This window comes from Lissotriton vulgaris, unplaced genomic scaffold, assembly GCF_964263255.1.
Source record: "Lissotriton vulgaris unplaced genomic scaffold, aLisVul1.2 SCAFFOLD_293, whole genome shotgun sequence".
NCBI lineage: Eukaryota > Metazoa > Chordata > Amphibia > Caudata > Salamandridae > Lissotriton > Lissotriton vulgaris.
The window spans coordinates 1,792,438-1,819,525 of NW_028254211.1; the positions used below are offsets into that span (position 1 = coordinate 1,792,438).

At 47.1% G+C, this 27,088-nt stretch overlaps 1 protein-coding gene across 1 annotated transcript in view; it reads right to left on the reverse strand.

Moving 5' to 3' along the window:
• LOC147659640 (von Willebrand factor A domain-containing protein 8-like) overlaps window positions 1-27,088 on the reverse strand; it is a gene marked incomplete at its 5' end in the record, with an annotated part of 1,204,277 nt that overhangs the window by 1,116,800 nt on the left and 60,389 nt on the right. The window contains one exon of the mRNA XM_086951584.1: window positions 25,840-25,889. Within this exon, the coding sequence (XP_086807710.1) occupies window positions 25,840-25,889 (50 nt within the window). The remainder of the gene's footprint in view (window positions 1-25,839; window positions 25,890-27,088) is intronic.

Here is a 27,088-nt window from a genome sequence, read left to right on the forward strand (position 1 = left end):
CAATAGTGGTGCGGTCTGACAGAATCTGGACATTGCATCATGACATCAAATGGACATAAAATAGAGAAAGACAGCCCACCTGCAGCTTGTGCACATCAATTTGAAAAGATGCAAGGAGGTAGCCCGAGCCTGCAGAAGGCTGCATGGATGACCTCTCAGAAGGATGAAGTGGTCCACCACCAGTGCATATACTAGACTGGAAGATCCGCACCACAGAAGAGATATTTCCTTAGTCCTGCAGCTACTGTCTCTTTAGACATCACTGTGGGACTTGTATCAACTACCTGGTGAAAGGCACCAACAAGATGCACAAAGCCATGAGGCCTAGGTGGTGCAAGACCTGCAGACCGGGATCAGAATTTGAGTAAACACAATGGAATCATAATCTGAATATGGATTAGTTACTTACCTGTAATCCTAGTTCTCTTCCAGGGGTATCCTCATCAAAGTCATAAGCATTAGAATATTCCCGCCCATGTGCGGGACCCCGGAAACGCTATATTATATGTGCCCCACATATATATACACATATATATATAAAAATAATATATATATAAACAAGCAATAGCAGCCAAATCACATCAGAGCTGAAATATGCTGTGAAGAATTTCCACCATACATGAATAATAAGCATTAGAAACATGAGAAACAACACCAAAGATTGTTTAGAAATTGTTTTAATGCTCAGAAAGCAGTAGAAATTCTCATAACTCACTGGAAGCATAGGAAGCTCCCAGGCTGCATTGCAAACAGGCAGTCTAAAAAGACTGAAAAGCTAACCTGTAGCTGAATAGCAAAAAACTGACACTGTGTCTTTAAGGCACTCATGACCCCCTGTATCCCATCATGCCCCAGGGGTGACAGTTAGGTCAGTTGTTCTTTTCGGAGACTGAAAAACAAACCCAATAACAAATAGGTTAACAATATCTCCTTATTAAAGAGTATCCTTTGCCCGGGGAGGCGGGAGGGTTGCTTATGACTTTGATGAGGATACCCCTGGAAGAGAACTAGGATTACAGGTAAGTAACTAATCCTTCTCTTCCAGGGGATCCTCATCAATAGTCATAAGCATTAGAATAGAATAGCGAGCCTCTCCTCATCCCTGCGGGCAAAGGAAAGATAAGACAGAAATCTCATCAATAAGCCTGAGTAGACTATAGACTACCCAAACAGCTTCCTCAAGGAGGCTTGCCCTACTTGAGTATCGGTCCTGGAATCAGATTCGAGGCAGTAATGCCTCGTAAAGGTATGCACTGATTTCCAGGTTGCAGCCTTGCATATTTCCAACATGGGAACGTCATGCAAGAAAGCCACTGTAGCCGCCTTCCCTCTAGTGAAATGCGCTTTTGGAGACATCAACAAAGGCTTGCCTGCTAGTTGATAGGCCAACTTAATGCAAGAGACAATCCACCTGGAAATGGATCTCTTTGCTGCTGGAAAGCCAGTTCTCATTGAGCCATAGTTCACAAACAGTTGGTCCGTTTTCCTAATCCCTTTAGTCTTTTCCAAATAAAACGTAAGCACTCTTTTAAGATCTAAGGAGTGAAGTGACCGCTCGGCCGGGGTCGTAGGATTTGGAAAAAAGGAAGGGAGGGAAATAGACTGATTTATATGAAAATCAGAGATGACCTTAGGCAAGAAGGATGGGTGAGCCCTTAGGACTACTCTGTTATGGTGGAATACAGTATAAGGTTCCTTTGCACAGAGCGCTTGTATCTCACTGACTCTGCGCGCAGAGGTAATTGCCACCAAAAAAGCTGCCTTCCAAGAGAGATGTTGTAAGGAAGCCTTGTGGATGGGCTCGAAAGGAGGAGACATTAACCTTGATAGAACTAGGTTTAATTCCCACGGAGGAGAAGGATTTCGCACAGGGGGATACACTTTCTTCAATCCCTGGAGGAAATCCTTGACCACTGGAACCTGAAAGAAAGACACCTGATCAGGTGATTTTCTGCAAGCCACAATAGCTGACAAATGCACTCTAATTGAAGCGTACTTTAAACCAGCTGTTGCGAGGGAAAGGAGGTATGGTAAGATGACGTCCTCCTGCCCCTTAGTCGGATCCAAATGATGATCCCTACACCACAAGTAAAACCTTTTCCACCTGAAGGCATAGGATGCTCTCGTGGACGGTCTCTTAGCCTCCTTTAAAATGTTCATGCATTCTGGAGGTAGGTTCAAATGTCCGTATTGCAGGACCTCAGGAGCCATGCTGTTAGGTTCAATGATGGGAGGTTGGGATGCATTATTCTCCCGTTCATTTTGCTCAACAGGTCCGGTCTGCAAGGGAGTCGTTTGTGTGGACACACAGACAGATGTAGAAGGTCCGGATACCACCACTGCCGAGGCCAGTCTGGAGCAATCAGGATCATTTCCATGTTCGTCCTGAGGAGCTTGGAAACCACTCTCGGAATTAGAGCCAGGGGAGGAAACGCGTATGCGAATATCCCTGCCCAATCCAACAGAAGAGCGTTCCCTTGCGTTCCTGGCCTGTGGAACCTGGACGCGAAGGCGTGGCACTTGGTGTTTTCATCGTCTGCAAACAAGTCTATGGATGGACGTCCCCAGCAACGAAAAAGCTCTTCTACTACTTCGTCGCTTAGCACCCAGTCTGGCTGATCTTCGAAGTGCCTGCTGAGTGCGTCTGCTTTGACGTTCAACTCGCCCGGAAGATACACTGCCACTACTGTGAGCCCTCGAGCGAGAAGCCAATGCCATATTGCCTGAGCCTCTCGAGACAGTGGGCGAGATTTTGTGCCTCCTTGCTTGTTCAGATAGAACATGGTTGTTGTATTGTCCGTCTGAACCAGGACCGAGTTGGATTTGATCGCTGGCAGGAAAGCTTTGAGAGTCAGGAATACCGCTCTGAGTTCCAGCATATTGATGTGGTACGTCTGCTCCTGCGCAGACCACTGGCCTTGAATCTGAAGCGGACCCATGTGTGCTCCCCAGCCTTGCAGGGAGGCATCTGTCACTATAGATTGGGACGGAATGGGTTGGTGAAACGGCACTCCCACCATCACATTGTGTCTCCGAGTCCACCATCTGATGGACTCTTTTGTCGCTTGGGAAAGATTGATTCGATCCTCCCAACGTCCTGTTGCCTGGTCCCACTGATCCTCCAGAGCCTGTTGTCGAGGACGCATTCTCAGCCTGGCGTTTGGGATGAGAAAGATGCAGGACGCCATGGAACCCAGTAGAGACGCTACTTGTCGTGCTGTTGGAGGCCGAGACTCTAGCAGAATCCCACATTTCTGTTTCATGGAAGAAAGTCTCTCCTCCGAAGGAAACGCTTTTCCCACGCTTGTGTCCAGAACGGAGCCTAGGTAGTGGATGGATTGCGTTGGCCGCTGGACTGACTTCTCCAGGTTCACATGGAGGCCGAGCCTGTGAAGCTGGTGCAGGCACAGTTGCAGATCTTGCGTTACCCGTACCGGAGATGGACCCTTTAGGAGCCAGTCGTCCAGGTATGGGTAAATGAAGAGACCCTTCTTGTGAAGAAAAGCCGCCACCACTGCCATGCATTTGGTGAAGACTCGTGGTGCGGACTTGAGACCGAAGGGTAACACGGTGTACTGGTAGTGTTTGTTTCCCACAACAAACCTTAGGTACTTGCGATGTTGTTGCGCAATCGGGATGTGAAAGTACGCATCTTGCAGATCCACCGAACACATCCAATCTCCGGCTTGCAGATGAGGACATATCTGGTGAAGCGCTAACATGCGGAACTTTTCCTTGACGATAACCTTGTTTAGGAGTCGTAGGTCGAGTATGGGTCGGAACTTGTCCTCCTGATCTTTTTTGGGGACAAGGAAATATCTGGAGTAAACTCCTTTTCCTCTTAGAGCGAGAGGAACTTCCTCTATCGCTCTTTTTTGCAGCAGGATTTTTACCTCTCGTCGGAGCAAGCTTAGTTGGTGAGGGCAAGAGCTCTTCGGAGGGACGCTCTTTGGAAGAGCACGGAAACGTATCCTGTATCCATTGCGCAGTATATTCAGCACCCACTGATCTCTTGTGATGCTGACCCACTCTGCCAGGTGTGGTGAAGCACTTCCTCCCACTGGAGTGGGAAACCGCGTCAGAGGAAGCCACTGTTCAGGCCTTTCCTCCTCTCGTGGTGTTGGAGGACTGTTGGTGACCTCCCCTTCCTCTGCTGGGCTTGCCACGAAACTGGGGTTTCCCTTGAGTTTTGTTTTGGGACCACTGAGGGGTTTGAACCCTCTGTTGAGCCCCTCTCCCCCTGTTGGTCTTGAAGCGGCGCTTGAATTCCTTCTTCTTCTCCAAGCCCACCGCCTTCACTGTGTCCAGCTCAGTTTTCATTCGGGTCATCTCTTCATCCGCATGTTCACCGAAGAGAGCGGAACCCGAAAAGGGAAGATTTAGAATCCGATGCTGAGCATCCGGTTTTAGACCTGTAAGGCGCAACCAGGCTGATCTTCTGGCACAAACCCAATGGGAATAGGAATGAGCCGAAAGTACCGCCCCATCCGCGGCCGTGCTTATCATCTGGTTTGCCACCAGACACCCCTCCGTAACAGTTTCTTCAAAGTCTTGCTGGTCCTCTTTCGGTAGCTTGGCTTTGAATCTTTCCATCGAGTCCCATAAGGCTCTGTCATACCGACCCAGGAGCGCAGCTGCACTGGCGACCTTAAGAGTGGAAGCAGCAGAGTTGCAAAACTTCCGACCCAGGAGTCTTGGGTTTTGCTGTCCTTATCTGGCGGGACTGAAGAGGAACCAGCAACCGCATGTGTCTTCCTCGCCGCTGCCACGATGACAGAGTCTGCTGGAGGGTCAGATTTCACAAACACCGGGTCAGAAGCCGCCGGTTTGTACTTCTTCTGAATGCGTGCCGGGACAGCTCTGATTGCTGCTGGGGTTAGGAAAACCTCCTTGACAGGGTCCATAATCCCCGGGACCAAAGGCAGCAGAGGTCTGGAGATGGCCTTCTTGTGTAAGGTTTCAAAAATGACTGTCGTTGTTACTTGAGGGACAGACATTTCGATGTTCAGTTTAAGCGCACCTCTTTGCAGTACATCCAGATACGTGCCAATATCATCCACTGGGGAGGACCTGGACGTTGGACTGTCCGTCAAAGTCGGGGAGTAGTCCCTCTTGGACGATCTGGTAGAAGAGGTTAAGGAAGTAGACGGAGTACGTCTATGTCTATGATGAGTACTAAGTCTTCGCTCCCGCGACCTCCTTGAATGCTCCTCCCGTCTAGGGGAGCGAGATCTGATCCGATCTCTTGTCCGATGTTCCCTTCTAGGAGATTGGGATGCCCTGGGGGATCTGGCTGGCGATCGCACGGGAGATCTGCCCCGAGGAGATCGAGACCTTTTCCGACCTTCCAGTCTAGGTTCCCTTGTAGGAGATCGAGACCTTCTCCGACCTTCCAGTCTAGGTTCCCTTGTAGGAGAAAGGGATCTTCTTGGCGCTTTGGTGGGTAGCGTCACAGGGGATGTGCGCCTGGAAGGGCTACGCTTGTCCATCTCCTCCACCAGGTCTTGGAGAGGAGACCTGTGGTCTGGGCTGGCATACTCCTGCATACGCTTGGTAGGCCCAGCATCTCGCCAATGGTCCAAGGATCTGTACCATCTAGGTGACAGCCTGATGCGCTCCGCCGAAGGATCTGGACGACGCTCAGGAGTTCTGTGTATAGGGCTTCTGGACCTTGAATGCTCAGTTGAGGAGCCAGAGGAACGATAAAATGAATGGTGAGAAGCAGATTCTGTCACCATGATCGTATCCGAGTGTCTCGACGTCGAGCGTTCTTTCCTCGCCGTCGAACGCCTTCGAGGAGTCAGAGGATCAAACAATCTCGACCTCGAATGTCCATGAGATGTTCTGTAGTCTCTCGATGTCGAGCGGCGATGAGTAGCCGTCGACGGAGCCCTCTGCGTCGACGTCGAGCGGTGGTGTCCGGCCGCCGACGGGGACCTCTGCCTCGACGTCGAACGACAATGTCCTGTCGCCGACGGAAGCTTCTCTCTCGACGTCGAACGACCTTGTCCTGTCGTCGACGGAGCTTTCTGCCTCGACGTCGAACGGCGATGGCCAGCCGTCGACAGAGATCGTTGCCTCGACGTCGAATGCCTGTGCGACGACGGCGGAGGGGTATTGGGCACCCTCGACGCCGAGCGCCGAGCGCTGATGCTGCACTGACGGAGACTGCGTCCTTGACGCCGATCGACGAGTCACTGTCGACGGCAGAGTGGTCTCGGTCCTCGACGCCGATCGCCGCTTCTGGACGACGGCGGATGGGTCACACTCCTCGACGCCGGTCGTCGCCTGGTTGACGACGGCGAAGTGACCTCCCTCGACGCCGGTCTTCGCCTGGTTGACGACGGCGGAGGGGTAATGGATCGTAGCCTTCCTCGACGCCGATCGCCGCCCGGTTGACAACGGCCGAGGGGAATTTGACGACGGAGCTGGTTCTTTCGACGTCAACGACGTACCTGGTCTTCTTCTCGACGGCGAGCACGCCGTCGACGGTAGTTTCGAAGAGGGAAACTCCACCTGTGGATATTTTCTCAGCGCTGAGCTCGACGCTGAAGTTGAAGGGTATGAAGACTTCTTTTTTGAAGAGGTATGAGTCTTCTTGGAGCCCTTCTTCACTGGAGATCTCCCTCTTGAAGCTCTGTGAGCCAGGCCATAAATTCAAATTCTCTCCCTGTCCTTGAGAGTTCTTCCTGACAGGTTCTCACAATGAGGACAGGTGCCTGGATCATGATCTTCAGGCAGGCAAAGGATACAGACGTCGTGGCTGTCTGATTTTGCCTTCTTGTTGCCACAAGAAGGGCACTTATCAAAAAGTGAAGGCATTTTCAGAGGAAAATGCTCACCAAACTGCTGAAAACAAGCAGTATCTTACTTGACTAGATGTAAGACGTCGAAGTAAGAGCAAAAGTTGACAAAAAGTATTTTTCTGTGAAAAACCAGAAAAATAGTGGAGCTGTGTAACCAGGGTCCTTCACTGAAGGAGCCGGAAAGAACAACTGACCTAACTGTCACCCCTGGGGCATGATGGGATACAGGGGGTCATGAGTGCCTTAAAGGCACAGTGTCAGTTTTTTGCTATTCAGCTACAGGTTAGCTTTTCAGTCTTTTTAGACTGTGTGTTTGCAATGCAGCCTGGGAGCTTCCTATGCTTCCAGTGAGTTATGAGAATTTCTACTGCTTTCTGAGCATTAAAACAATTTCTAAACAATCTTTGGTGTTGTTTCTCATGTTTCTAATGCTTATTATTCATGTATGGTGGAAATTCTTCACAGCATATTTCAGCTCTGATGTGATTTAGCTGCTATTGCCAGTTGATCATATATATATTATTTATATATATATCTGTGTATATATATGTGGGGCACATATAATATAGTGTTTCCGGGGTCCCGCACATGGGCGGGAATATTCTAATGCTTATGACTATTGATGAGGATCCCCTGGAAGAGAACTGTAATTCTATGAGAAAGAAAGGTCTTCTTTAGGGGAGTGTTGAAAGCCACCAAAACAAAGGTCAGTCTCTGTGTGATGGCAAGGTGGGACTTGGGAAGTTGTAGGAAAAGCACATTTGAGAAGGAAGACCATGATCCGCTGGAGATGTTCATGGATCGGCATCGACTCCCAACCTCCACAGTGGAGTTGTCATGACTGCCAGCACCTTCCTAAAGGCATGTTGTGAAGTCATCAGTCTTTACAGAAGGACCACAAGCAAAAAGTGTAGGGACCCACAGTGAACCTCAAGAAGCATGTGAGGACATGGAGAATTGGAAGATGAAAATAGATGCCCTGCAGGTCCAGACACCAAGATATCTCTTACATTCAAGTGCAGTAGGACCTGTGTCAGGGACAGCATCTTGAACCTTTCCTGCTAGATGAACATGTTCAGGAGGCGAAGGTCCAGGATAAGCCTCATGCTTCTGTCCTTCTTGAGTTCCAAGAAGTAAAGGGAGTAAAATCACATGACCCTTTCTTCCCGAGGCACCACTTTTATAGCCTCTTTGTTGAGAAAGGCAAGAATCTTTACCTTCACGATAGTGACATGAGCTGCGAGAAGGCTCTGAAGGAAGGCGGGTGGTCTAATGAAGGACAGGAAGGAAAGCCCAGCCGCCATGGATCAGCTGGAACACACACTAAGTGACAAGATGGGACACCCCCATCACTGGTGGGTGATGTAGTAAGAGGAAGGAGTCAGATGGACTTGGAGTCAGCAGAGCTCACAGAGTATTTTGAGGACTGGATCTGCTGCTGCTCGTTGTGATGTCCTAAGGATTCACCCTTGCCTCGAAAGGAGTGATAGACTTGTGACGGTGTTTGGATGATTGAGACAGATGGCATGAACGGACTGCACAATACTAGAATAACAATGAAACTTGCAACACTGCTGGTAAAATTGCATGCAAGGAAGGCCACGCCCAAAGCCAAGCTGTAGTCCTGCTGTCCGTGAAATGTCCAATTGGGATTTAGCCTTCTCTCGGAATAGGCACTTACCATCAAATGGCAAGTCCATGAGCATAGCATGGCATGGCATGAAAATCCAGTGGAATGCATTTAAACATGCTGACTAAGTGGGAAAGCTTTACTCAGAGAATCAATAACATTATTCATAGAGTCAAAGCCACATTTCACTATCTCTTTCGAACTATCTAGGCATCACTCACCAGATCACAGAATGGGATCTTCAAATGGTCTTAGTCACAGGTTTTGCAGCTACCCTAAGGCATGGATGGATATAGCGGCCTAAAGGGTAGGTGGCATTAGGCGAGCAGAGATGTTATAGGCAAAAACTATGCAACCAAAGCATCTAATTTCTTGTACTCCAAGGTCCATAGAGCGTTAGGCAAGGCTTTGGGTCCTCCTTTAAAAACGATGTTGGAGCTGCCAGCCTCTCCGGTGATGGGTGTGGAAATAATAAGTGGCAATCATCCAGAATGGGTGTATAGCGAGCTGCCTGTCGGACATGATAATGGTTTCTCCCATGCAGCCTTAATAGGGTCTATAGAAGCTGTTGAACATTGCAAGATTTGAGTCATAATGTTAAACTTCTAAACTTCAATTTTAAAGCATATGTTGCATTACTATGACTGTTGCATAAGATGAATTTTTCTCAGAAGCAGGACCTGAGGCCTATGAAATGCTCCTTTCTAGAGGAAATATCTACGCCACTGTCATTTTGTAAGTCCAAATAGATGCCAGCATCAGTTTTGTAAGAAGGCAGGAGATGATCAGCTTCAGAGTGATCATCCACTGTCTGGGCACCATCATTGTCCTCGATAGCCAAGGGATCTTATTCAGAAACAAAAATCTCCTCCATGAAGGCCAAGCTTTGAATCATGTAAAGGTGCTCACAGTAAAGTTCATCGATGAAATTAGAATGGACTTTCTACTTTGCCAGACAGATACTACTTTCTCCTATTGATTCCTTTCAAACAAAATGTATCATTTGAGCATTCTGTATGATACAGTAGAACATAGGCTGACCCCTCATCACTCCATTGACCACTAAGGTATCCAAGTTATTGGTATTGGGGGAGGCGGATAGACACATGGACTGGTTGCTACAGGGAGTGCCGAACCATTGAGTTCTGTTTTAATTAAAACTAGTGGTGCAAGGATGTGTGATAAAATCAGTGGCATAACGATAATTGAGGGGGCTGCCCTGCACGGTACGTGGAGGGGTGTCAGGGCCCCACAAGTCTAACCCTCTGCTTGCTGAGCGTTCTCGCAGGGATGACATGAACGACCTCCACCGTCTCCCACCTCTCCCCTGTCTTAGTATACAACCTGACCGGGGTGATGGTGGAGGCTGGAGGAAAGAATCCTAATAAGTGGTGGTTTGTTTCTAGAGCGCAGGCCCACTTGGATATGCTGAATGGAGATGAAGGAACCCCACTTGGAATTACTGCCTGTGAGTACAAACCATAAGGTAATAAAAACCGCCCTCACAAGCACACATACATACATACACACTTGTAGGAAATGCAGTTCGGGGAAACATCTATAGGCACCTAGGATGTGGTACTGATATGTTGTGGTGTATGACCTCACACACCATGGAACACGGAATATAAACGGAGGCGCACCTGGGCATGTGTAGCAGGTAACAGGATTGTAGATTCCATTTAATAGAAAGGATGTATCAAGCGCTCCTGTACGGAAAGCAATAAGAAGATGAGAGACAATGCACACTTGTGCATGTTCTTTATAAGTATAAAGAAGTGCTCCTGCGCTATGATCATAAAGGTGCAGAAAGGCAACGTGCTCTTGTGCGTGCCACTATACAGCGAATGCTGATAGCGCTCTGCACTTTCACTGTGGACATGGTGCTGAAAAGAGCCAAAAGGCAAAACGCTCCTGCGCTTGCCTCTGCACAACCTGGTCTGAAAGCGCTTCTTCAGGACTGAGTTGCTGGTCTAACGGACATGCGCTCCTGCGCTAGCCACACCAGACAATACTGCACTAGCGCTCCTGCGCCGATGCAGACGCGGAAGGTCAGTGCCTTGTGTGAAGGCTGACGTAGTTATTGGTAATGCGCTCCTGTGCGTACCGTCGTGAGACATATACCTGAATGTACAATTGAGGAAAGTAAAGGCAACACACTCCTGCGCATGCCTTGAGCAACAATGCTGAAAGCGCTTCTGCGCTTTTGCTCCGCACTAGGCGCTGGTCTTGCAACAACGCGCTCCGGCGCAAGTCACGTAAGGAATTCTGCACCAGCATTCCTGTGCTGGTGTGAAAACTGTAATATCCTTGTCTTCGTCGGAATCCTGGGGAAAATAAATACTCCGAAGACTCAGACTTCCGTCGTGGTCGTAATCATGAGCAACTCGGGTTTAGCACCGCTGGTTCTAATGCAGTCTCACCCGGAATTGCTCTAGTGGTGACCTCTGGTTCTGCTTCCTGTTCAGGAAGCTAGACCGACAACCCCACATGGAAGTGGGTCACACACATGCAAACACACAGACCGGATCCATGACAGGGGCCCCCTCCAGACTATCAGGAGCTCTCCAGCCAAAGTGCTGTGTGGAGGGAACCCCCTGGAGCTTGGGGGCCCCCCGCATTGCGGGGGCCTGTATTACGGCCCTGGATAAAATGGTGTTGTGGCTGTCCTACTATGCTCTGATCCCTATGTCTTATTATGTACATTTGTTGATGAACTGTTTAGATTATTTACAACTCATGGAGCACGTTTTACAGACAAACGGTGTGTAGGAAATAATTACATAGTAAAATACTGACAATTTATGTGTGAACTGATTTCTGGGGAACGGAACATGGCTCTCTCTATACTTACCACATTATTATTATTATTAGCGAGTTTTATATAGCGCCTGGTTACCCTTGGGCATCCCCGCGCTCGTCCAGAGAGAAACACCACCACACAAGGCACAGGAATTAGGCAGGGAACAGATGAGTTTTTAAAAGTTTGCGGAACCGTAAAAAACTCGTTTCCGAGCGCAAGTACAGAGGGAGAGAGTTCCACAGGGTGGCCACATTTATGGAGAATCTTCATGTGAATGAAAGTTTCTCTGACAGGTTTGTCTGACTCTGAACATTCCTTTCCACTCAAGCTTAACTCGATGGAGGTGAAGTGATAGACACCTGCCAGTTCTTGTTTTCTTTGAAAAGTAAGTAATTACTTTTGGGTCTTAAGGCATCTACTGAGTGTGGCTCCTAAAGATTGATGGGCCTGTTTTTTCAGTTGTTTGTATATCAACACATAATTGTTTATTCATGTACCATTGTTCACTTGTTCTTGGTTGCGGTTGTCTCACTGAGTCCACTTTACACTTACTATGTCACATTGCAGCAAAGACCAGGAACAGTCTTCCCATGCAACTCCAGATCATCACCACACTTTTAGAATTCATAATGGCCGTCAAGACCTAGCAGTTCGAATAAGCCTCCAGGACCTGAAAGCGCCTGGATAACCTATCGAGTGATTTGCCGGATTTTGGATTGATTGATTACTTCTAATATGTTGTACATAAACCACACTTTTAAAATTATGAACTGTATTATATAGGTCTATGCATTTACTGCTTTCAGGGATTTTCACTGCTTGTAAATTTCAGTCCTTTTACCTGCTGGGACCCATGAACTGGAACTATCCCCCAGCTGAAAGTACTATAACTCTCTGCCAAGGTAACAAAAGAGTGATGGGGGAATGCATGGATTAACCATCAGGCACTTATACTTATTCGAGTAGCATTCTAGGCCATTGCTTTTCTGCACACCGTGCCACCTCAGAGAGGAGTTAGCGAAATGCTAATAAGCCTTGGTCCTGCTCCAATAGGAACATTGCAGTCCGAACTGCCAGGCCAGGTCCCTCTAAATAGAAACATAAGCAACTAGAGACTGGGATTGATGATCTCTTCACTAAGCACCATCAAAAACTGCCCCTAAACATCGTATTTTTCAGATTCAGAATACTTTATTTAGCTAACATAGCCATAAAAGACAACAACGCAATACGGTTAAAAATGTGAGCAATACAAATAGTACATCAATAAGGTAAAACAAAGCACAATAAAACTTAAAGTACAAATACGACCAGTGCCACACCACATCAATGGAGCCAAAAAAAAAGAGTGCAATAAACGCAGGACAGCGCTAACCCTTTACCAAGACCCTTAAGTCTCTCCAAATTCTAAGTGTGTAACCCTAACTCTGACATGATTATTTAGACCATGGTCTATAAATATTATTATAAAAACGTCCATAAATAGATTTTAAACTCATGACTAATCGGGAAATAATTAAATAAAGTAAAATGCACATTTCTGTTTACATACAAGAACATCAAAGGGACATCAAGTAATGGAAGAAAACTCTTTCCAACTCCCTGGGCCCTTTTAAGTTATATTAGCAGCTCTTTTAATGACTCCTGTACTGCAATTAAAAATCTTCTTATTGCAAATATGACATTTAAAAATCTCATATTTATCAACAGACGTAGAGCTTGATCCCTATTAATAATCTTATAAGCAATAAAAAGAGGTTTTAAGAATTCCTTCTGTTCATCTAGGAACCACAAACAATCCAATAAAATATGTGGGTAGTTGCATTTTACTTTTAGCCCACATGTACACAAGCTCTGTTCATTCCTCATTGCAGCTTTTATCTTCTTGTCGGCATTGCATGGATTAAGTCCAATCCTAAATTTCAATACGACATTCCTAAGCTTAGGACTTGGCAAGGATTCAATATAAGGGAACATTGCTCCTGCCTAGAACGGAGTGGACGGTTTTCTCCCCAGATAGAGCAAATTCTCCTCTAGCATTTTTACTTATATTAGCGCATAGCTCCTGCTTGGGGATCTACTGTCCTAACTTACACTGACTTGGCTCTAATGATAGTTTTACACAGATCTTAGCTAGCATGCATCTAGGTTGGGATGCCCAATTCAGTTCACTTTCCTCTATTTCCCCTTTACAAAGATGTGATATTTTAAGGATCCCTTCTCTACTCTATCTCTGTCAAATACTCAGTGTAGCTTGCAGCCCCTGGTAACTCCAGGCTATTATTGGCATTCTGCCCTCACAGCCTGGATCACTGTTTATGGTGGAAGTGCAAGGAGCTGTTACACACATTTACCCTCCTCAAGGTTCCAATCCAATTTACCGCCTAAGGATAACACCTCCACCCCATACTGAAATTGTGGCCGGACCATTGCGTGAAAGGCTGACAATATGAGGCATAAAGGCGGACCTCAATATTTCCACTTGAACTGTTTGTTTTAGGCCCCATACTGAGGATAGTGCAGTTGCTTTTAATGATTCTATGTGGTCCCTCCAATTAAATTTGGTATCGAACTACATATCCAAATATTTATATTTGTCCACCACCTCAACTTTGACCTCACCCAGTTGCTAATTAAAAACTATTTTTCCTTTCCCCAGCGCGATTATTTTTGGCTTGTCCAAATTGACAGTAAGGCATTTCTTTAAACAATAATCATGGAAAGTGTCCAATTTCTCTTGCAGACCCAATTCCGCCATGTCCATTGTTACCACATCATCGGCATCTAGAGACCTGGGCTAAGGGTCCCGCCCATCTTAAGGCTTAAACTACCAGCATTGCAATGCATTTGGTGAGCCAGATAGGAATAATGAGAAAAATAGGGGGGCCAGGACGCAGTCTTGACGTAGACCATACTTTCTCTATACTTTTTTTGAAAGGGTCGCTTGGGTATCTAGGATTATCCAGCCCATTTTTGCGAATGCAATTCCTGGATTAGTGAGATTAACGCCTTGTTGACATATCCCACAGTAGGTTAAGATCGACCAAATCAAAGGCGGCCCGGAAATCAACAAAGTAGCAGAACAATCTACCTTGTAGCTCACTTGCCTTTTTGTCATTGCCCATAGACTAAGGAAATGATCTATTGTTGAGTTGCCCTCTTTAAAGCCACTGACCAGAATTCGATTGTTTTGCTCTACCCAGGCCTTCATTACACCTAACAGTATTTTTGAAAATACTTTCTCCCCCACATCCAACAAACTAATAGGTGATAATTCTTGGGATGTGTGGCATCCTCCTTTATATATATTGGTCTGACTATTACCCCTTTCCAGCTTTCAGGAAAGTTCCCAGAGGTCTCCATCTTTTGGAAAATTATATTTAGGAAGCTTGCCCACCAATACAAATTATGTTTAACATAATTGCAAGTAGATTATCTGGTCCTGCTGCTTTAATTAGTTTTAGGGGTTGGATGCTTTCTTTTATTTTCTGGAAGGAGAAGTGCAACTCTATTGCTACCCCAACTTTAATCTTATTTTCCTGGTTCTCATATACGTTTTTTTCTATCATAACGATTTGCTTAAGTGGTTAACCATGTCTTCTTCTCTCACTAGACACCTCATTTCCCCTTGCACATTTTACTCCTGCACCAATTGCCAAAATGCTCTAATGTTATTTGTGCCTATCACTTTAAGCATAGTTTGGCAAATTTTTGCCATTTACCTGATTTTTGTTCCTTTGTTTTTATACTCAAATTTTGCAAAGCAGAGACTCTCCATTGCTACCTTATCCTGCCTTTTCTTAAGCAGTTTTTCCAACTTCTGTACCCTCAATTTTAAATTCCTACACTCACTGTTGAACCAACCATTTCTCTTACCCCGCATCTCTTAATCACATTTCTTAGTCGCAGTTCCTGTTTATAGTTTTACGCTAAAGCAATATACCACTTGCTCAATCACCTGGCCATACCATGTTAGGACATTCACCATGCCTGGGGTTTACCGAAAGACGTACAGTCGACCATCAGGTTGTTAATCAATTTCAAAATATACTCAGTTATACTGGTGGTTATGCGTCGTGGTACTCCATCTGCAGTGGGGCCACTCTATCTCTTTGCAGCCCTTGCTCTACCTTACATATTACCTGAAATAACCAATGGTCACTACCTTCATATTTCAGCACTTTGAATTCTTCTACTTCAGCAAAGTGCCAAGCATTTATGAAGGTGTAATCAATTGGACAGCTCCGATTACCTATACAAAAAGTCATTTTTGTAGGGAGGTCGGTGTCTACTGGTACATTGAAACAGAACAGTCCTATGGATCCTAAGAGCTTTATTAGGGTTTCATATCGCGCAGATCCACCTGATCTAGGAGAAATAGCTGTGGGCATCAATCAATCAATCAATCAAAGACATTTATAGAGCGCGCTACATACCCGTGGGGTCTCAAGGCGCTGGGGGGGGGGGTGCCGCTACTGCTCGAACAGCCAGGTCTTCAGCTTCTTCCTGAAGGAGAGGTGGTCTTGGGTCAGGCGCAGGTCGGTCGGGAGGGAGTTCCAGGTCTTGGCGGCCAGGTAGGAGAAGGACCTTCCTCCTGTAGTCGCTCTTCGGATGCGGGGGACGTCGGCGAGGGCGTGGTTGGCTGATCGGAGGTGGCGTTTGGGAGCGTAGAAGTTGACTCGGCTGTTGAGGTAGCTCGGGCCTTGGTCGTGTAGGGCTTTGTGTGCGTGGGTGAGGAGGCGGAAGGTGATTCTTTTGTTGACGGGGAGCCAGTGAAGGTCTCTCAGATGTCCGGAGATGTGGCTGGTTCGTGGGACATCTGTGCTATAGCTAATAATTCTTTAAACAATTTATCACTAAAGGAAGGATCTAATTTATTATTAAAATCCCCTAGATTCATTATCACCTGTGTAGCATTTGCTGTACAGATCAGCTCTAAATCTTCTTCTAGCTGTCCGAACTGCGCTTCATAATCTATTATATACCCTGACTGAATGTATACATTACCCACAACTATTTATCTTCTTGCCCGGGAGTCACTATAGAGCTCTATCTGACTAGCCAGTAGTCATCAACTTTTTACTTTTAACCTAGTTGCTTTATTGGCTAATTTAGACAATACTAAAGTGATTAGTCCTCCTGAAGGGCGTCCTGGGCCCATACTCACTGCCTCTTTAATAAGCATTACAAATCCAGCTGCTGGTTGGAGTACTTCGCACAGCCAAGACTCTTGAAAGCACATCATTTCATATCTTCCCAACATTTCTTTGAAGGTATCTTGAGTTGACTGTCTCCTATACCCTCCTATGTTCCACGTCAATACCCGCAAGCTGTGCGATTTCTCCGTTTCCTAATCCAGATCACTCATCCTTCCCATCATATTATCACCCCAACTGGCTATTGAATCAGTATGGGGGTTCGAATTGGTTCCTCAACAAAGGTCCTTTTACAGCATTTACTACAGTTACTTGCAGACCGCCCCTACTTATATCAGTAAATGTACTTTTATGCTGATTCCCTGATACGTCATACATTATTTAATCAGTGCATAATCCTGTGTGGTGGGTGAGAGCCCCAAGACTCCTGAGACCACTTTCTTCCATTACGAATTCAGCAAATTGCACCAATCTTATACCCTCCTTTTTCAATTCTTCCTTGGCCCTCACAATCATCTGCTTTACACATTCTGAGTAAAAAAGGACCATTGTCACCTCTTTTCCTTCCAAATTTGTTGTGAAATCTATTTGCCTTATATCACCGGATGTAATCTTGCCTAGGCTAGGACATTTAACCAGTACTTGTCATAGGTGCAAGCGATTCAGGGGCTTTAACTTCCTCTGACGTATTCTCCCCATCCTTCTCCCTCATGGTTCCATAAATACCCAAAGACAATCCCTTTTATTATACTTTCCTTCGCTCCTCTTATCACTGGGAGCTCTGGCTAACATTAAACCTTTACTTTTCCCGAGTTGATCTAAGGAGGACTAGCTCTTATTTTTATCAGGCAGCTCTGCCTTCACCCTGCTTCCCTCTTTTTTGATTCCTTTCTTCTGTCTTCTACACATCTTCGTGGTTGCGTACTTCCAAACAATACTTCATACGCCTCTTAACCTATTACTCCTATTCTATTCAAAGTCCCACTCACCCTCTTTTTAAGTCCCATTCAGTTCTTCTATTGCCTCACTGGCTCTGGGGCCACACACTGCCCTTTCTTCCAACATCGTTTTATGCCCCCTTTACTTTTCAGCATCTTCTGTATTTTCCCTCTTGTCATATGACGAGGTGTATACCATAGGGGGATTAACAGACTATGCATGTTCTAGCTCCTCGTTGTCCGGTTACGAATATACCTCCTGGTCTCTTTCCTCTGTTACTGGTCGTACGAGGGTGGGCATACAATTATTCATCTGTTTTAGCTCCTCCGTGATCCTCTGTAGTTGGTATTAATGGAATTTCTCCTGACCATTATTCTCAACTAATACTTCTAATATTGTCTGAAGGTTTTTTTGCATTAGAAACATAACCTCTAACAATAACAAGGCCGAAGTTGCTGTCATATCTAGGGTCTAGGGAGGACAATGAGGTATCAGGGGGGATACAGCCTTGCTGAGGGATACCCTTTCCTGCCTCTACTAATGAGTCATTTCCCCCACTACCCGTTCCGTCCCTTCCTTGCCGAATACCTGATTGTTGCAGGACCTCACTGTCCTCTGTGGTGCTATTAATTCCACCAGAGGAGAGACAGGGTGACGACAATAACCTTGGTTCAGGCAAGAGCATCCCCCCAACATTAAGACGTGCGCTGATCAGACCGAACAACAACCGCTGTATTGAAATAACCTTAAAGGCCTCGGCACTCAGTGTTCAGACATAGATTACCAAGCAAAGCTGATACTATAGGAAAACATATTATTCTTGTGTGAAGCAAAATATTCTACTAGGCTGAAAGCATTAATAAGAATATGTGGCGTGTGCAAAAGCAGCAGAGAGGTAAAATGGCGTTTAAACTTCTAATAAGCTAACTTAACACAGTGTAAAGGCAAAGCCTATCTACATGACAACCCCATCCATTCCCCAAAGTTTGGTCCAAGTCTGATAGTGTTTAAAAAATAATAGAGCCACTCATTACGTGGTTCTGGCCCCCTTTCCAGTCGTCGCTTTGAATACTTCCCAGCAATAAAGGGTGCTCATGTGCGTCTGCTTTCCTTATAAAATATTTCCCCACAAATTCTTTAGTAGATTGTCTTTTGTAGATTGTCCCAAATGTGTTCCACCCACTTGTTCTGTAGGGTGTACCGGAGTACCTGACATCCTGGGAGGCAAATTCTCTTCAAGGGGGTCAATAATAATGTTCTCCGCTAACTTACCATGTTGGTCCTCTTTATGGGTGCACTTTAAAAAAAATGTCTTTCTGACCCCACTTTCGGCATCATTTCCATCTACAGCCCTGGATCTGTCCATCTGGTGATAGGCAGGAACCAGGTAATTCACAAAAAGACTAACCTCTCACTCCGCCTTGGTGCTGCAGCCCCCGCCGCTGGCCTATATCATTTGTTGACCGTTAGGTCAAGCTCCGGTGTCCTCACTCTATTTCTAGGTACCAGTCAATTGCTGCCCCTGAGCTCACACTACCACCTGAACTAAATCTGCCATACACTCTGATGCCCCTGGCTCCCCAGGGGGTTGGGCGCGGAACTTGATTGTGGCGATAAGATGCACCTGGTTCTGACTGCAGTAATATCTATACCAAAAATCCTTACTTGCTTCCAGGCTATTCCAGGAGTTTGATAACCTCCAGCAACTACTACACTGTAACCCACTTCAGTGAGTCCAGATCAGCTCCATTCCGCTTGCCAAACAATCCTACAGGCAGGCACTACCTCCTCTGTCTGAGCCAGCCAGTTGGGGTCAGAGTTTGTTAAAGTGCACTTGTTTGATTATACTTCCAACGTGCACAGAGCAGGATGTCGTGTGTGCCTTACTCTGGCGCGAGAAGGACTGAGGGAAGGGGCATAGTAGGTGTCTGAGGAATGCACAACCTGCACTAACCTAATGCTAGCCGCCTCCGAGCAAAGCTCAGCACCACAGCCTTGTGCTTTCCTGGATTTCCCCACTTCTCTCGCCTTTAGGCACACCTCCTTACTTAGTTGTGTGGGCTGCCATGCCCACCTGGCCTCCAGACGCTTCTTTAATGGTCCCCAGTGGCGTCCTCAACTTCGGGCCCCCATGGGGGAAGCAGCCGTCCTTTAGTAGTTACACCTCTGCGGCACATACTGCAGTAAAGGGACTGAGTGAGGCAACCGGAAGAAACCCTTGTCGCTCACCTAAAGCACCGTCCGCACCCGAGGATCGGCAGAACAGGCGAGGATAAAGTGGGCTTGCGGGTGGGGGACGAGGACAATAGTCTAATTCAACGCAGACCGCAACCAGCATGGTCTGCGATCTGCAGCTAACATCACCTCATGTTAAGAAAATCCTAATCATCACTTACACTCCTTCCTCTCCTTCTCAGTGTGTCTGTTAATGTAAATATGCATGAATGAGACTTTTGTTTAGATTGTCCTTTCTAAGTTAAACAACTGTCCCCCACAAGTTCCGTAACCCCCTCCTTATGACCCCTTCCTAACAGACAAGTGCTTCTGTCACAAGGCAATGTTGGCTGCAATTGAATTTTGTGGTAAAATGCTTTTGTTGTTGCAATAAATTAAATTTAAAAAAACATGACCAAAGACATCTTTCGCTAAAGAATATTCAATGCTGAGTAACTGCAGACCATGTGTATTGATCATACAAATTAGAAAAATCTGAGGATCATTCAGTAAGAAGAGAAAAAAAGAGATTGTATTGTATTGTATTGTATTGTATGTTGGATTTATATAGCGCTTATAACCCAGGGGTCTCTAAGCGCTTGCCTTGGGAACCCGTCCTGGCTTTTCCCTGCGAGATAGCCCCTACAGGGCATCCCCAAGGTGAAAGCCAGGCATCCCGCCACGGGGGGCCGTTGTGGAGATTAAGCAAGCTTAATGCCCAGAGTTGCAGAGTGTGAACCCATGATTAGGTCAGGCACCGAAGCGAGAATTATCGAGTCTGTGGACATTTGAGTTCTAGACCCTGCCGCGTCGGGAATTGAACCCTGGTCCCGGGTCTGACCTCTGCTTCAGGGTCTGCCTGCTCTAACCAGTGAGCCACACTTCTCCATAACGAAAGATGGATTACATCGGAGCCCTGGTATAGGATCACACTTAAGAAACAGGTTTGAGGGCACCCATAACATAATACTACGCAAACCAAAGTGACAGAAAGGGCATGGTATCTCTCATATGAGAACGCAAGTGGCCTTGGGTTAGTCACGCAACAGAAGACCATAAGGTTGAGAACTCGTTTTTTGGCATTAATACAGACAATAAAAGCACTATGAAGACTTTGAGAGGCCGTTTGCACTTAATAAATTATCTCAATCATTTAAAAAAATCTAATAAATAATTAAACAGCTCTTCATGACGCTTCTGACTACTTGAGAATCGAGCATAAGGCTTCGGAAATGTTAGCAATGGAATAACTAACTTGTGGCTGCTAGGCGTTTATAAAAAATGCTGATTTTACTGTCACCTCTTCCTGTTATTAGGCCGAAGTATGAACTTGTTCACCCAATACCAGGAAACAAGGGTGAGGCTAAGGAGGCAGTGAGACAGGCTACTTTTATCAAACTGATAAGATATTACAGTAGGAATTTTGTTCTGCACAAGAGAAACTGTTGGCTCAGATATTGGGAGCATGTGGCTGGTTGAGGAGGACATGGGGTGAAGCTACCAGCTCCATGCAAGGATATCACTAGACTGTAAATATACCTCAGTGTGCTGATGGTTAGGTTGGAGGCTTCAGGACCTATTCATAAAGGAACTTGTTTGGGGGTGCATACAGAAGGTGGCCACCTCTGTAGTCTGTTGGACAGAGTTTCATAAGTCGCGGAGTAACTATCTCACTGTGATTTGAATTTGAATTTGAATTTTTGAATTTAAAAACATTTATATAGCGCACTTATACCATGCGGTTTCATGGCACTTCAGAATGCGAGGGGATGGCAAGCGAGGAGAGTTAGGCAGCAAAAGCGCGAGAGAAAAGGAAGGTTTTAAGGTTTTTCCTGAATTCAGTGTAGGAGGATGTTGTGCGAAGTGCCGCGGGCAGGGAGTTCCAAAACACAGGGGCCAGAACAGAAAACTTGGTGCCGCCAGCCTTTTTCTTTTTAAATCGGGGAACAGTTAAGAGGGCCTGATGGGAGGATCGAAGTACTCTCCCTGGGGTGTAAGGCTTGATAGCCGAACAGATGAACTCTGGTGCTGTGCCCATTCTAGCCTGAAAGGTGAGGCACCCAAGCTTGAACAGGGCCCGCTCTTTCACCGGCAGCCAGTGCAGTGCCTGCAATAAAGGGGTGGCCCGATGATATTTAGGCAGGCCGTAGATAAGTCGGGCCGCCTGGTTCTGCACTAGTTGCAGCCGGTGAATGGCGTAGGCAGGCGCACCATTGTAAATGATGTTGCCGTAGTCAAGGCGCGACAACACCATCGCCAGCACTATGATCTTTAGGGCGGGGAGTGAAAAGAACCGAGAGATCTTCCTGATGGTTCTGAGGGAGAAGAAACAAGAGGAAACAACAGAACTAACCTGGGAGTGAACAGAGAGAGAGGGATTGAGGAAGATACCAAGGGTTTTGACTTTGGGGACCGGGAGTGGGGGAGCACCGAGTGGGGAGGGCCAGTGAGAAGGGGACCAGGGGCTGCAACCACCTCCGGTCAAGACTAGTTCGGTCTTGTCCGGATTGAGTTTGAGGTGGTTGCAGTTCATCCAATCCTGAATGAACAGCATAACAGATTGGACATTCTGGAAGGATGAAGGGGAATGAGAAAGGTTGAAAATAAGCTGGAGGTCATCGGCGTAGTTGTATACCGTGACCTCGAGCTGCTGTAACATAAAAATGAGGGGGAAAATGTATAAGTTAAACAAAAGGGGGGAAAGTGAGGAACCCTGGGGGACCCCACACGTCACCTTGTGAGAGGCCGCAGTGAAACCGGTGAGATGGACTGCCTGAGCTCTGCCACTTAGAAAGGACTCAAGCCAAGCGAAGGCTAGACCCTCTATGCCCGCCGCCTTGACACGGGTGAGTAAGGTGGAATGGTCCACCGTGTCAAAAGCGGCGGACAGATCTAAAAGAATGAGGGCCTGAGGGAGGTTGGTGTCGATGCCCTCGCGTAGGCTGTCCATAACTGAGACCACTACCTTTTCCGTGGAATGGAGGGGGCGAAAGCCCGCCTGCCGAGGGGAAAGGCAGTGGTTGATTTCCACGTGGGAGCTCAGAGTGGCGGTGACGTGGGTTTCTAGAACCTTTCCCAGGTAGGGAAGGAGGGAGATAGGGCGATAATTGGAAGGGGATGAAGGGTCCGCACCAGCCTTTTTTAGAATGGGAATAACGGCTGCAAATTTGTGGGGGGCGGGTACCACTCCATTTCTGAGAGAATCATTTAGAAGTGTGAGGGGTGGGGCTGGGCATGTTAGAAAGATTTCTCTCAATATGTGGGCGGGGGCGAAATCTAGGGGGGAACCTGATTTCACCCTGTGAAGCAGGGGGAGAAGCGTAGCTGTGGTCAAGGGGGGGATGGTGGTGAGTTTGGAAGAAGCAGGGGGGGGGGAAGGATTAGTGAAGGTGGGGGATGGGGGAGGGATGTTGGCCTTAATCTTTATCACCTTGTCCACAAAGAAGTCATTAAGCGAGTCACAGAGAGATTGAGAGGGTGGGATAGAGGCCGAGACTCTGTTGGATGACGCGAGCTCGTGCACTGTGGCGAAGATTTCCTTCGACTGTGACTCTGCTGACAATATTCTATTGGAATAGAATAAGGTCTTGGCATCGAGGATGCTCTGTTTGTATTCCTTGAGCACAGAGAGATAGATGGTTTTTAGAGAGGGGCAGTAAGCTTTTCTCCATGCTCGTTCTGCCCTCCGTGCAGCCAGCTTTTTCTCCTTAAGAGTGGGAGTGAACCACCGGTTGGCGGCGTGGGCTCGCTTGACCGTAATACGCCTAAGGGGGGCGAAGGCGTCGCCCGCATGGGTCAACCAGTTGTTAATGGTGTCCAGTTGGACAGGGGCGGTGAGGCCTGAGAGGTCAGGGCTGGTGCTGGCTAGTGAGGAGCAGAAGGATGGCAGATCGACTTTGCCCCATTTTCTGGCCCAGGTGTTCTTGGGGAGTGGAGGCTTAATAATAGGGGCTAAGGCAAGGGAAAATGAAATTAAAAAGTGATCGGACCAGGGACAAGGGGAAATGGAGGGGGGAGTAGTAGGGATGTTCAAGGTCCAAACTTGATCAAGTGAATGGCCTTGAACGTGAGTGGGGCTGTGGATGTGAGGGGTGAAATTAAGACTAAGCATAAGATCGGTGAAATCTTTGGACAAGAGACTCTCGGCAGGGTCGTTAGGCCAGAAATTTAGGTCACCTAAGACTAGCACTGAAGAGTTATTCACTACCAGCGTTGCCAGTATGTCCTGGAGGTTAGAAACAAAAGTGGGAGAGGGATGAGGGGGGCGATAGATGAGAACAGAGGTTAAAGGGGAGGATTGGGAGTTGGAGCGGATGACCAGGTAGTCCACTTCGGGGATGGGGGGGGAAGGAAGAGTCTGAAACTGAAGGTCAGTGCGGGCTATCAGGGCCACTCCGCCGCCTCTCCTGCCCTCTGGCCGGTCTGCTCGAAGAGCCGAGTAGCCAGGGGGGAGTGCGGCTAAGACGTTGGGCAGGGAGTCAGCCTTAAACCAGGTCTCCGTTAAAAACAGGAGATCTGGTTTATGAGTGTCAATATAATCGTATAGTTCGTACTGGTGGCTAACAGCAGACCGAGTGTTTAGTAACGTGGCCGTGGTGTTGAAGGCCGGAGTACAGGAAACGGGCGGAGGGGGGGGAGGGCAGACAGGGATGATGGATGGGGGTGAGAGGGGAGGACGGCATAGTAGACCTAGTTGAGCCAGTAGTGCGGATGTAGACGGGCTGACGGTACCAGGAGACCATAGCGAGAGAAGGTGGGAGGATGTATATAAAGGGTAGTGGGCAAGGGGGGGTGCCCCCTGCCCCGGCCTGCCGCGGACGGGCGCAGACGGGCAGGACTCTGGCTTGACTCCGGCGAGCCTACGGCGCGCCCGCTGCGCTCGTCCGCTGCGCTGACACATAGGGGACGTTTAAATAGAGGAGCAGCGTGGGGGGAGTGGCGTGGGTGGGGTCGGGCGAACCGGCCCAATCCAAGATGGCGGCCACTACCGCTGGGCGCCTGAGATGAGAAAAGCTGCCAGCCAGCCCCGCTGTGTCCCTGGAAGGCAAAGTGAGGGTTAGAAGGTACCTGTTAACTTTCAGTGCAGGTTAGACACAGAAAAGCAATTTTAAAACGAACGCGTGTCAGCGCTTTTCATCAGCGTGACAACGCGCTAAAAAGTCTCTAAAAATGCACAATCGCAGCCCACAGCTCTGCTTGCTAGCCCACTGCCACTGGGCTGCTCGCAATCGCTGGGGAGACTGTGAGAATCTCCTAAATAGAGGAGCAGCGTGGGGGGAGTGGCGTGGGTGGGGTCGGACGAACCGGCCCAATCCAAGATGGCGGCCACTACCGCTGGGCGCCTGAGATGAGAAAAGCTGCCAGCCAGCCCCGCCGTGTCCCCTGTGATCTACTGAAAGCAGCCTTAAAAATCGTCTTGTTCTCTAAGTAGAGTGGGCCATAATTCTATTTCATCCCTCTTGACTAAAGGATTTGATTGCCCCTTCCTTTGTTTTAACTTATTTTTATTGCCATTTAATAGAAAAACACAAAATATAAACTGCCATCATACAAATCAGTTTGTTGGTGATTCTCTGTCTCCTGACAACAGCCCCAGTGTGTTCCCACCTATTGCCGATTCCCAGCACAGTGATTCAATAATGTGGTGTGTAGGCCTCAGTCTCCCCACGCATTTACGGTTCCCACAAGTGTACAAGTTGAACTGTATTATAGCTTGACCTTCCGGTCAATAATGCGGATGGGTTCTACGCCACCAGTGGAGCAGCCTGTTGCTCACATGAGAGTCTGACATGTGAATGTGTCATGACGTAGCACGATGAATGCCCTAAACTAGACTATAACCTTACCTCGATGATGGAGACTGAGCACTGGATGGGTTCTGTCCGGGTTCCACCTCTTGCCTCAGACTTCCATGTGCCTTAGACAGTTGGATCTCCCTACACAGAAAAGAGCTGCAGAAATATGGGAGTGGCTCAGACTGAGAACTTTATTCTAGCTGGGTCACAGTTCCAACAAGGCAGCAGAGCCCTCGCAGGGTGCTGCCCGTTACCTCAGGCCTCCCAAAGATCATGGCAGGAGGATTCTACAGACAGAAGAGCTACATTCATACCAAAGTGACTCCTGAATACAAAAAAAAATATGACCTGAATTAGCACAAACTACTTAGCTGGAGCCTAGAAAGCATTTCCATGGTTTAGAGTGAAAGGAGCATTTAATCAGTCACAAATAGAAGTAATGGAATACCTATACATGGGATATAATGAGGCAATCCTTTTCAAAGTTCACATTTACCTTTCTGCAGAAACATTTGATCCAATTGAGTACAGTAGAGTCAGTTGGTCCTAAAAAGAGAAATATCACCCATCATTACCAGACCATTGGTTTATTACCAGTTCAACTTGTATTGTTAATACTGAAAAAGGCAGAGATCAAATCAATACACAGCGGTAAAAATCAACAGCCCTAATCTTAATCCAGTGGGTGACTCCTTACACAAGCACAGAGCTGCAAAGGAAGAGAGGCCACCAGAAAGAACGTGATGAAAGCAGCCAGAGCTCTGACAGAGTCAGCCCGCCCCTTCCACGCGAACAAGGCTCACCCACCTCTGGCTACAGTACTGGTTGCTACAAATGAATAACTACTAAGGGGCAGGGTAACAAAGGCAGGTGCTCAAGTATGGCCTTGGAAGACCTTTACACCCGAAGCACTGTCCTAGTGCCCACACTATGCAATATATGTGGAGCTCAGTCTTTATCTAGCAAAGCGTCTTTGGCGGTGAAGGAAAGGGCGACAACATAGTAATCAAAAGCATGGTGCGACTAAATTACGGTTAAGCATGTGAATGAGGTAACAAGAGGAGGAAGAGCACAGAGCAATAAACATTACACATAAGATTTTACATACAAACTGGATTTTTTACAATACACTTTGCTGAATGTTCACATGGTACATAACCTAGTGATCCCTCCAGTTGTATCCCAAACTCAACCACCTTACATAAGAAGAGAACGCCCAGTCATGTCATATTTAACAAAGTATATGCACGGTATCTATATCTGGAATATCATGCTGCCCTGTCTGTGACACAGGAGAAACCGTCACTCCGTTTACTACATGAGGCAGGACTCAGACACATGTCAGATGATTATTTGAACGGCTCCTTTTTAGCGGAAGAGGACCTAGCTTATATTAGCAATCAGTCGTCGTTGTTTCATTTTGCAATGCATCACCTTAGACATGCGATTAAAGTACACTACACCTACATACCCACAGGAACCTCCCGTGCTGGCCTCTTTGCAGTATGCGCTCTCTGCCCCCAGCAATAAAAGTTTAATTTCGAAATTGTATAAAATGATAAAGCTAGAAAGTGTGGAGGCCCGGGATCGGAGTTGGGAGCGATGGTCTGGCTGCTTGCCTGAACCAATCTCAGAGGCAGACTGGAAATATGTATGTGGTCTGACAGGGGCGCTTAGCATGAATGGGAATTTGAGGATTATTCACTTTAAGTATATACACCAGGTGTATTACACCCCAATGCGAC